Source organism: Arachis hypogaea, chromosome 2 (genome assembly GCF_003086295.3).
Source record: "Arachis hypogaea cultivar Tifrunner chromosome 2, arahy.Tifrunner.gnm2.J5K5, whole genome shotgun sequence".
Taxonomy (NCBI): Eukaryota; Viridiplantae; Streptophyta; class Magnoliopsida; order Fabales; family Fabaceae; genus Arachis; species Arachis hypogaea.
Genome location: NC_092037.1, coordinates 66094449 through 66106119, shown reverse-complemented (window position 1 = coordinate 66106119; position 11671 = coordinate 66094449). Strand labels below are relative to the sequence as shown.

The 11671-nt window shown below is 37.4% G+C and overlaps 1 protein-coding gene across 3 annotated transcripts; it reads right to left on the bottom strand.

The window, feature by feature from the left end:
• Window positions 1–328: 328 nt before the first annotated feature.
• LOC112746511 (putative disease resistance protein RGA3) lies at window positions 329–10712 on the bottom strand. 3 transcript variants are annotated; one of them, XM_025794952.3, is made up of 4 exons: window positions 6836–10712; window positions 6353–6435; window positions 6165–6274; window positions 329–660 (listed from the first exon to the last, which is right to left on the bottom strand). In XM_025794952.3, the coding sequence occupies exon 1, from the start codon at window positions 10401–10403 to the stop codon at window positions 7134–7136; it is 3270 nt and encodes a 1089-aa protein (XP_025650737.1). In that variant the 5' UTR covers window positions 10404–10712; the 3' UTR covers window positions 329–660; window positions 6165–6274; window positions 6353–6435; window positions 6836–7133. The 3 variants fall into 3 exon arrangements, with proteins under 3 accessions (XP_025650737.1, XP_025650735.1, XP_072074471.1); XM_025794950.3 differs by lacking the exon at window positions 6165–6274; XM_072218370.1 differs by lacking the exon at window positions 6165–6274 and having other exon boundaries at window positions 437–660; window positions 6353–6430; window positions 6836–10683.
• Window positions 10713–11671: the final 959 nt, after the last annotated feature.

The window sequence follows — 11671 nt, the reverse complement described above, 5'->3', positions numbered from 1 at the left end:
AAGTAATATAAAAAATATTCTCTTTCTTTCTCTTACCATAAACAAATACAATTCTCTCTCTTTTTACTTTTAATACTTCTTTCTATATATATATATATATATATATATATATATATATATATATATATATATATATATATGCAATTCTCTCTCTCTTTACTTTTTATACTCTTTTCTATCTTTATATATATATACACATTATAACATATAATATTATTATATATATACAAATCATTATTGAGTTAATTATTTTAATGCTAGAGTCTTATATTAATACATCTTTATTTTATATTTAATATATTTTTTATTTATTTCACTACAGAACCAATGCAGCTAGAACAAAGATATATTAGATCAATTTAGTACTTTCACTACAGCAAGGAAAGTTTTGCAAGCTATGACTTCTAAACTAGAGATGTAATTTTGGGGTAAGGAGTTTGAAATGCAATGATAAGTTCTATTGCAATTACCTATCTAAAATAAATAAAGGTCATGTTTGCCAAGTTGGGTATTGAAAATTCAAATAATAAATAATATCAATACAAAAGACAACTATACTTTTCTTATGTAACCTCTGATTAAGCAAATACTTTAATTGACATATTTATGGTTCTAGAGAGATTTATTGTGATAGCAAGCTCCTCGATTTGCCTTATACGCCTGAACAAAGCAAAGTAAGATTATATAATCAATAAAAATACACATAAACAGTGCAAGAGATAGCAGCAATTGCAAAACACGGACAGCACAAAATTATTTCAGTGCACTCCGAATTATCACAATGTCTGGGCCTTCCGTTAATATTCACACTTTTAGTCTTTCTTAAAAAGTGAAACCAACATTTCACATAAAGTCAAACTATATAACACCAATTAAGTATATTTTAGAGATTATAGTCTATAGATATTTATTAAACTACTCTTCTACCTTAGCCCATGACAACAATAAAGAAGTCTCGTGGCCCACAAATTCAGCCCAATAGGATACATAAATTTAGTTCTAATTTTAGTCATTATTATCTTATCTTATTTTTATGTTATCTTTTTATCTTATCTTTACTTTTACTTTCATAGGCAATGCACTATATATATTTAGTTTTACCTTCATAAAATTCAATTCAATCAGTCAACAATCAATAAAAATTCTTTTCTTTGTCTTTTCTATTCCTTCATAATTTTGTTATGGTATCAGAGCTCTTCTTGAGCTCTGCTGACATCCATGGATAACATGGATAAACCATCCAACTCAGATCCTAAAACTCCTTCAACTCCCCCGCCTACCATTGATAATCAGCCTTCCAATTTAACTCAAGATACAACCAATCCCTATTATATTCATCCAAGCGAAAATCCTAACTCAGTCTTGGTTACTCCTGTTCTCACAGGAAACAATTACCATTCGTGGAAAAGATTCCTCACTATGGCTATTATTTCCAAAAATAAATATGGATTTCTTACCGGTTCTATCTCCTCTCCTCTACCCGGGGATCCCCTTTTCTCGGCTTGGGAACGTTGCAACAACTTGGTCTTATCTTGGTTATTCCATTCTTTGTCCCCTTCTATAACTCAAAGTGTCCTCTATTTTGACACTGCCTCCTCTGTCTGGACCGATTTGAAAGAACGATTTGCTCAGAGCGATCTTCTCCGAATTGCTGAGTTGCAAGAAGAAATCTATGCACTTAAGCAGGGCACTCTGTCTGTCACCGAGTTCTACACATCACTAAAGTCTCTTTGGGAGGAACTCGACAGTTCTCGCCCTCTCCCAGTCTGTTCATGTCCAGCAACATCTCATAGATCACAAGATTTCATAATTCGCTTTCTTAAGGGATTGGATGAACGATTTTCGGTGGTGCGATCTCAAATACTTCTCCTAGACCAATTACCTCCAGCAACCAGAGTTTTTGCATTGGTCATCCAACATGAACGACAGCTACAAGTCACCACTGGTATTCTAGACGATCCACGTTCCATCACTGCCGCCATCGATTCGCGGCACCCCTCACAAGGTCGCGGTCGCGGTCGCAATGGCTTTTCCTCCGGCAAGGGTCGCGGTGGTTTCCCCTCCAGCGCGGGACGTGGTGGTTCCTCTAAGTTCTGTACGCATTGCGGTCGTAGTGGCCACACGATTGAAGTTTGTTATTCGAAACACGGGTTCCCACCAGGGCATCCACGTCACTCTGGTAGTTCACATCACTCCGCTGCTGTCGCCGTCGCAACTCCTCCTTCAATCGCCCCTCCAGTTTATGATGAGAGGGCAGCCCTAGGTCATGTTGAAGGGCATACCCATCAGCCGAATCCAAATCCAATTTTGGACCTCTCACTAGCCCAACAACAAGCTCTCATAGCACTTCTCAAAAGGACCGAGTCTCCCTCTTCAGAATATAGAGATAATGGTTCATCAAATCAAAATGGGTTTTTGCCTAATCCGAGTACTCATGATCTTTGTTCTTCAAACACATTTTCTGTTTTAAATCATTTTTCCAACAAAAATACCTTTTTAAATTCTTGGATTATTGACTCTGGTGCCACAGACCATATTGCATCAAACTTATCTTGGTTTATTTCATATTATAAAGTCTCTCCCATTATCATTCACTTACCAAATAACACTAAAGTCACTGCTTCCTATAAGGGTGTTGTGCAATTTTCTTCATCTTTAATCCTTCATGATGTTCTTTATCTGCCTCACTTTAATTTTAACATTATTTCTATATCCAAAATTACTTCCAATCTTCAATGTCAACTCACTTTTTCATCTTCTTCTTGCACTTTACAGACCAACACTTTGAGGACGATTGGCTTTGGTAGAATGAGAGAAGGCTTGTATGTTGTTGAAAATACTCTCCCTCACACTCCATCAACTTCACATTCCATTCATACTATCAAAACAAAATCAACCATTACACCATCCGAGCTATGGCATTTTCGTTTGGGTCATCCTTCTGAACAACGACTTAATTATTTACATAAGCAATTTCCTTTTATTTCTATGCATTATGATAAAACTTGTGATATTTGTCATTTTTCTAAACAGAAGAAACTTTCATTTTCTCAAAGTTTTAATAAAGCTAATGCAATTTTTGATTTATTACATTTTGACATTTGGGGTCCGTTTCGACAAAATTCTATTCATAATCATAAATATTTCTTAACTGTCATTGATGATTTTAGTCGCTTTACATGGGCTATTTTGTTAAAATCAAAAGGAGAAGTGCAAAATCATGTAAAGAATTTTATTACTTTAGTTGAAACACAATTCAACTCTAAAGTCAAAACTATCCGTTCAGATAATGGACCAGAATTTATTTTACATGATTTTTATGCTTCCAAGGGCATTATTCATCAACGTAGTTGTGTTGAAACCCCTCAACAAAATGGACGGGTAGAACGCAAGCATCAACATATTTTAAATATAGCTCGTGCTCTTATGTTTCAATCTAATTTACCATTATCTTTTTGGTCTTATGCTGTTAAACATGCTGTTTATTTGCTTAATAGAGTTCCATCCTCTGCAATTAATTTTCAAACACCATTTGAGATTTTATTTAACCATCCACCAAATTATCATGACCTCAAAGTTTTCGGTTGTTTATGTTTTGTGTCTACCCTAATGACAAATAGATCAAAATTTGATCCAAGAGCCAAAAGGGGTGTTTTCATTGGTTTTCAAAATGGTTTTAAAAGATATATCATTTATCTTTTGGATGACAAAAGGATTGAAATTTCTCGAAATGTTGTATTTGATGAATTAGTTTTTCCTTTGGTCCACACAAATGACCCAATCTCTCCCTCCAACCCAACAACAAATTTTGACCCAAATAATTTTTCTATCAACCCACATAAACCAAAAATACCAACCCTTTCAGTTGAACCCTCACCCATACCCATTGACCCAACTCCATCTAATTCTTTATTCTCTCCAACAACCTCTCATTCTTCCTCACTATCATGTCCTAACCAACTTGAATCCATGACAACCGAATCTCTTTTGAGGCCCACACCCTCCTCTTCTTCTGCACTAGACACTAGTCCACCATCACCTCCTCATTCCCCGTCACCTTCCTCACCACCTGAGCAACCCCATCCTCGTCATTCTGATCGACCTCACCGACCTCCAGCATATCTCTCTGATTACTTGTGCAATTCGTCTCTCACCTCTACCAATCAATCTCCCTTAAAGTGCAGGTATCCTTTATCTTCAGTCATGTCTTTTTCTTCTCTTTCATCTTCACATAAAAAGTTTTTATTATCTCTACATTCTGACGTTGAGCCAAAGTTCTTTAAAGATGCCAATCAACATCCCAATTGGCGTAGTGCTATGAAAGATGAGCTGGATGCTCTTGAGTTGAACAAAACTTGGCGTCTTGTTGATTGTCCTGCAGATGTTAAGCCAGTTGGCTGTAAATGGGTCTATCGCATCAAACGCAAGCCTGATGGTTCAGTTGATCGATATAAGGCTCGCCTTGTGGCTAAAGGATTCACCCAGACTGAAGGTGTTGATTTTTTGGAAACCTTCTCTCCTGTTGTCAAGCCTGCCACCATCAGATTAGTTTTGGCATTGGCCTCTATGAAGAATTGGCCCATACATCAGTTAGATGTCAATAATGCTTTCTTACATGGGGATCTTTCTAAAGATGTTTACATGACTTTGCCACCTGGGTTCACATCTCCTCGCCCAAATCAATGCTGCAAGTTACTAAAGTCATTATATGGTCTACGACAATCTAGTCGTATGTGGTATGACAAACTTTCTCATCTTTTGCTATCCCATGGATATCAGCAGACTTTATCTGATTATAGTTTATTTGTTGAATTTACTGGTGCTCAAATTTCTATACTTCTCGTCTATGTTGATGACATCGTTCTCACCGGCAATTCTATTTCTGAACTTGTTTCCATTAAGTCTATTTTGCACCAACACTTCCGAATTAAAGATTTGTGCCCTTTAAAATATTTTTTGGGTATTGAAGTAGCTCAATCAGCAAAGGGAATTTGCTTATCTCAGAGAAAATATTGTCTTGATCTTTTGGAGGATTCTGGTTTATTAGGTGCTAAACCTGCCTCTGTTCCAATGAATAGTTCTACAAGATTATATCAAGACAAAAGTCCCTTGCTATCTGATCCTTCTGTGTATCGCCGTTTGGTTGGACGTCTTCTCTACCTTACCACTACTCGACCAGACATCATGTATGCCACTCAACAATTAAGTCAATTTATGGCAACTCCTACTGAATCTCATCTTCAAGCCGCCAAGCATGTGTTACGATATCTGAAAACTAGCCCCGGCAAAGGAATTTTTTTTCCAAGAGAATCAGAAATTCAGCTTCTCGGCTTCAGTGACTCTGATTGGGCCGGATGTCCTGACACTCGGCGATCCTTAACAGGCTATTGTTTCTTCTTAGGCAACTCTTTAGTCTCTTGAAAGACCAAGAAACAAACCACCGTTGCCCGCTCATCCACTGAAGCAGAATATCGTGCACTTGCCAACACAACTTGTGAACTTCAATGGTTACTAAATCTGTTACAATTTTTACGCATCTCTCCTATCCGCCCACCAGTTTTATATTGTGATAATCAAAGTGCTCTTCATATTGCTGCTAATCCAGTTTTTCATGAACGGACCAAACATTTAGAGGTCGATTGTCACTTGGTTCGACAAAAAGCTCAAGCTGGAGTGATGAAACTTCTCCCCATACCTTCTTCTGGGCAATTAGCTGACATCTTCACAAAGCCTTTGTCTCCTCAACCATTCCATCTTAATCTCAATAAGCTTGGAGTTCTCGATATCTTTCATCCTCCAGCTTGCGGGGGTATATTAAACTACTCTTCTACCTTAGCCCATGACAACAATAAAGAAGTCTCGTGATCCACAAATTCAGCCCAATAAGATACATAAATTTAGTTCTAATTTTAGTCATTATTATCTTATCTTATCTTTATGTTATCTTTTTATCTTATCTTTACTTTTACTTTCATAGGCAATGCACTATATATATTTAGTTTTACCTTCATAAAATTCAATTCAATCAGTCAACAATCAATAAAAATTCTTTTCTTTGCCTTTTCTATTCCTTCATAATTTTGTTAATATTCACAAAGAAAAGCATATTGGCATACTAATATTTAGTTTCTGCATAAACAAACACCAAAAAGAGAAGAAAAAACCTTCAAGAATCTTGAGCTGATCAATTTTGGATTAAAGATGATAAAATTCAGACAAACAAATAACAGAATTCCATGAGCTCAAATCTGACTGACCCAATCCAAGAGATATGCTGAAAACGTTGAACATTGTCAAACTAAATAAAACTTTGCACAAATCAAACAACATGATTATTTCATGAAGCACATACCTTTTCGCCAAGACATTAACAGACAGAATCCTTGCAAGTTGAATACAAGGTGAAGTCAGAATCAACACGATGCAGCCTCTATTCTGCAATCAACCAATAAAATTACTGCTAAGCAATAAAGATGTGAATATGTGAATGAGGGGAAAAAAAAAGATGAGAACATAATTAGATATGCTAACCAAAAAGGGAAGACGAATGGGAAGAAAATATTCAAAATCACTGCTGGGCAATAAAGATGAGTATGGGGGGGGGGGGGGGGGATAAAGAAGGAAAGATCGAAAAGGAAGAAAATATTCAAAATTCAATTATATTAAATGTAACTTGTCAGTAAAAGTGACTAAGGAAGAGTTATAGTTGGACAACATGACAAAAGAAAAAGTTGGATCTATCGACACACAGAATGAAAATTTTCATTCTGACAATTATCATTGTAATAATTGGAGAACATGCAGTGAGTTTGGGGAGGAGGGCAAAACCAAGTACCTGTTTAAAAAACTTTAGTCACCAAACAAATAGCTCATTAGGACGAGTCATCTTCGGATTGAAGTTGTTGGTCTTTCATATGCCACAAAGGACTCTTTTTGACTTCGAGTTTTGTTATGGAGACGGGCAGCTTTTCTTCCAGCTTCGGGTAGTCTAGAATGCTTAATTCTTTGAGGGAGGTGAGAAAGTAGAAACTCAACGAAAGCAGGAATGCAACCCTCTCTGAGTAAGGGCCTAACCTCACTCCATGATATGAGGAAAAGGCTGGTAAGGCCTTGACCGTGTAAAGCCTTCGATGCTATGCGAATTTCGGGCAGCCATTGATCCAAAGACTTGCCAAACTTTGCGGGAGGGACCCCTCAGGAAAAGATTTGATTTTTGGGCAGAATTCTATATGCAGTTCCTCTAGGTGGGGCGCAGCCAAGCCTAGTGTGGACAAGGATACTAAACGGGGGCAGTATTTGATCTCTAAATAAAGGAGACTTGGGAGAGCATCATCACTATGTTGTGGCACCAGAACACGTTCCATGTTTCTACATGAATCGATCGTGAGTCTCCTGAGATTTGGAAGGGACCCTAATGGGAACAACATCAGGGAATCACAATTGTACACATATATCTCCATTAGTAACTTGTGTTGTAGTAGCCCTGAGAATGTTAATTTTTTACATTCCCAGATTTCCAGTTGTTGTAATGAAGCAGGCAAATAATCCCCTGAAATTGATATGTCTGTCGAACACCCTCCGATGGCTAAAGATTGGAGACAAGGTGCTTCGGTGCAGGACAGGCACTCCAATATGGACTCTGCCAGCTGGGTTCCTTCAATTACAATCCATTCCGATGCTACATTTGTTATCATACCAGTCACACCCACTACATGTAATTGGTGAAGCTTGGGACCTCTCGGCAGTGAACATGCAAGCTCTTCACATTCCAAAACGGTAAGTTGTTCCAGAGACGGAAGGTGATTGGGCAAATCTCCTGTTAACACTGGACAGTCTATTATTGAAAGACTTTTAAGCTGAGGAAAACCATTGAACTCATCAGGAAAATGCCACTCCCTCCAACAAGGCATACTCTTAAATGTCAGACTTTCGAGAGATTTGAAGGGTGTCTTCAGTAATGATTCATCATTCTTGTAAAACTCATAACCAATTTGCTCCAACCTATCAAGTTCAAAAATCTCCAGATGCTGCAAATTCGGTAACTGTCCAAATGAAGGAAGCTCATTACAATTTTTACAATGACTGAGGCTCAGTTTCATCATATTGCTGTAGGAGGAATTCCCTAACCACTCTGGGAATATTTCACCCCTGTAACCCATAATTGATAGCAGTTTCAAGTCTCTGTGAGGTTGTAATTTTTCAAGTATACCTCTTTCAGATTGAAAACCAACAATATCACCATTTGGAAGCCATTTCAACTCTAAAATTGTTATGTGCTCCTTTCTGCCCATCTTTGCCTCAAAAGCTTCACCACTATTGGTAACATTCTCTAAATTGACAATGCAAAGTGACCCTTGAAGATTGTTGAGTGTTGCCAATTCTTTAATTCCATTCTCTTCATGCTCACCAACAATATAGCGTTCTAATAAATTCAAATGCTTTAATTTTCCCATTCCTTTCGGCATCTCTTTCAAACGAGAAGCTCCTTCGATGTCAAGATGGCGCAAGTTCACAAGATCATGCATGCGGCAAGGAAGCATCTCCAACTGATGACAATTCTTCAATTTCAACGTTTGTAGATTGTACAAGTTACACAATGACTCAGGTAATATCACAATAGGTGTAAACGAGAGATCCAAGTATCGTAAATGAATCAATTCACCAATTGAATCGGGCAATGATTTGATGGGGAAGCATTTAAATGACAAAACTCTTAAACACTTCAACTGTAGTAGCAAGAGCCAAGAATCGCTTTCTATATCAATTGATTGATGACTGTGAAGCAAATGAAAATGCAGAAATGTTCTCATGTGTCTTGCTCCATTGCAGGCCTCTCGAAGTCTTGAGATTCGATCCCAAGGTTTTGTAGTATATGACAAATGACGAGTTTTGCTATCAATCACGTGTGGGTTGCCAAATTCTTTAACTCTGAAATAGAATTTGCTAGCAAAAAATGTTGCTAGGTCATGCATGAGATCATGCATTACAAATAAGCTACCGTTCGTACTAGAAGGTTGAAAAAATGATCTTGCAACTAATTCATGGAAATACACACGACCAATTTTTTCTAATGTGCTTTTCCCCATTGGCTGTAAAAGATCTTCAGCCATCCATATCAAGATTAATTCCTCTTTATCAAATTGATAATCCTCTGGATATAATGAACAATAAACAAAGCACTGCTTTAAATCTGAAGGAAGGTAGTGATAACTAACACTTAATGCTGGAACAATCTTACTATCATCTTCCGAAAGTTCCCAAATTTCACTTTCCAATATAATATTCCAATCCTCTTTATACTTATTGCGTAATAAACCTCCAAGAGTTTTCACAGCCAAAGGTAAACCCTTGCACTTTTTGACAATTTTTCTACCAATTGATTCTAGAGCTCTATATTGACTACATTTAGTAGAAAGAGATGAATGTTTCAGAAACATTGACCAACAATCTTCTATAGACAATATATCTAGTTTGTAATGTAAATTAGTAGTTGACACAACAGAATCAACATTTTCATTACGGGTTGTTAAAAGAATTTTACTTCCTTTGTTCCCACACAGAAAAAGCTTTACAAAACTATCCCACAAAGTTTGTTGATTGTTCCAAACATCATCTAAAACAACCAAGAATGTATTTCCCATCAACTTTTTCTTCAATTCAGTTTGAAGTGAATTCAAACTAACAATGCAACAAGAAGAAGAAGTTATTTCCTCTATTATAGCCTTTGTAACATTAACAGGATCAAACTTTGTAGCAACACACACCCATACTCTAATGTCAAATTTCTCCACCACTTTCTCATCATTGTAAATCAACTGAGCCAAAGTGGTTTTTCCAACTCCACCCATACCTTCTATAGAGATCACAGACAAGTTACCAGTACCATCTAGCAACATCTCTATTATCTCCTCCTTCTCTGTGTCCCTGCCATATACATCACCCTCAGCCAGAGATGTGGATTCAGCTCTCCATGACATGTCCTCCATAGGAATCTCTTCTAAATGAAGATGAACTCTCAGTTCTACAATAGACTCTAGTCTAGAAACTATGTGTTCCATGTCAATATCTTCCAAATACCAATCAACAACACAACGAGGCCAGGAAGAGTTACCTGGATCCCTTTGAGTAGCAATGGCAGATTTTGTGTTGAGTTCGTCCACCAAATCATCAGCCATATAAAGAGCATCTTGGAGATTAACAAGCCACTTATTAACTTCTTGGTCTTTGAACTGTTTGTGATCAGCATCATCAACCACGGGTCGAACAGCAAGGAGACTTTTCTGCAACCTTCGAAACAACTCTCTTTCCGGGATTGAGTTATCTTCAAGTATTGAAGACAACTTATTTAAAACAACATTAACAAAGGAAGAGAGAAAAGCTCCCCCCTCAAGTTTTGCAGCCATGATTGATCTCAAGTTCAGGAGAAACTACGGTAAGAATGAAAGAAAAAGAAAAGTATAGTTGATTGTAACAATTAAGCAAACAGTTGGAGGGCAAGAACTATTTTTAGCAAAGATTGCTTAGTATATTGATTAGATTGATAGTTTTGGATGAAACTAATTACAGCATTAAGCCATCAATATATGAGAATTTTCTAAGTGATATATTTGTGAGGTGCTGATATTGTTTGAGTGAGAGATATTTTTGTACACACGAATAATAAATTTTCTGCTATATTAGATAGAAATTGACTTCATAAGCTTATTCTTATCGGTCTTGCAGGCAAATTCACGTGGCTTATTCTATGGACATGCCACCAAGGCACCAATCATGCAACCAGTGAAAGTTTTCATCTTTTCATTTATAAAAAGAAAAAAAAAATCAAGAAGTTTTCGTGTTTAGTTTTATGAAACGGAATCATCACAATAAATGGTAAAGTGATTCTTTAAGCTTTGCATATATTTAAAAAAACTACATGAAATATTTTAACAAAAATTCTAGAAAAATATCGTTAATTCAGTCAACTAATTTAAAAAGTAGTCAATTATTGAAAAGAAATTAACATAAATAATTATTTAAGGCATAATCATTCACAAAAATATTTAATAAGAAGGAGTTCCATAAATTGAGGTGAGAACAAGAAGCGTGTTGTAAAATAAATATAAAATAAAAATATAAGTAGAAGATTGGCTCAAGAATTTCAATATGGGAAGCAAAGGGGTGTTTTGGCCAGAAATGGAGCAATGGTATGTTTCACCCAATGATGGATGCAAGCTCAAAACGCATGGGCGTGTTGCCGCGACAAGTGGTACGCGCGATGAAGTGGTGCGGCCTGAGCGGGACACGTGGCACCACGCGGGGGCGTGCTGACCTAGCACGTGGGGGCGTGATGATGACGTGGGGAAGCTGGAATGGTTCACGTAGGCAACACGTGGGGGCGTGATGGTGACGTGGCGAAGCATGAATGGTACACGAAGGCATCACCGGGGGGGGGGGGGGGCGTGATGATGACGTGGTATCACGTGGGGGCGTCATGGAGACGTGGCCAAGCTTGATTGGTACACGAGAGCATCAAGTGGGGCGTGCTGAGTCAGCACGCAGGGGCGTCCTGACACGTGGCAGTACGTGATTGGAGTTCGCGGTGAATGCTACTCTATATATAAGGTAGTGGTTGGGTTCATTTTCATTCTGAGGAAGTGTGGGAGTGTTCTTTGAGTGTGTTTCTGGTGTA

What these genes read in the sequence shown, in the direction of transcription:
- LOC112746511 (XM_025794952.3), bottom strand. Translation starts at nt 10,403, where the DNA reads ATGGCTGCAAAACTTGAGGGGGGAGCTTTTCTCTCTTCCTTTGTTAAT.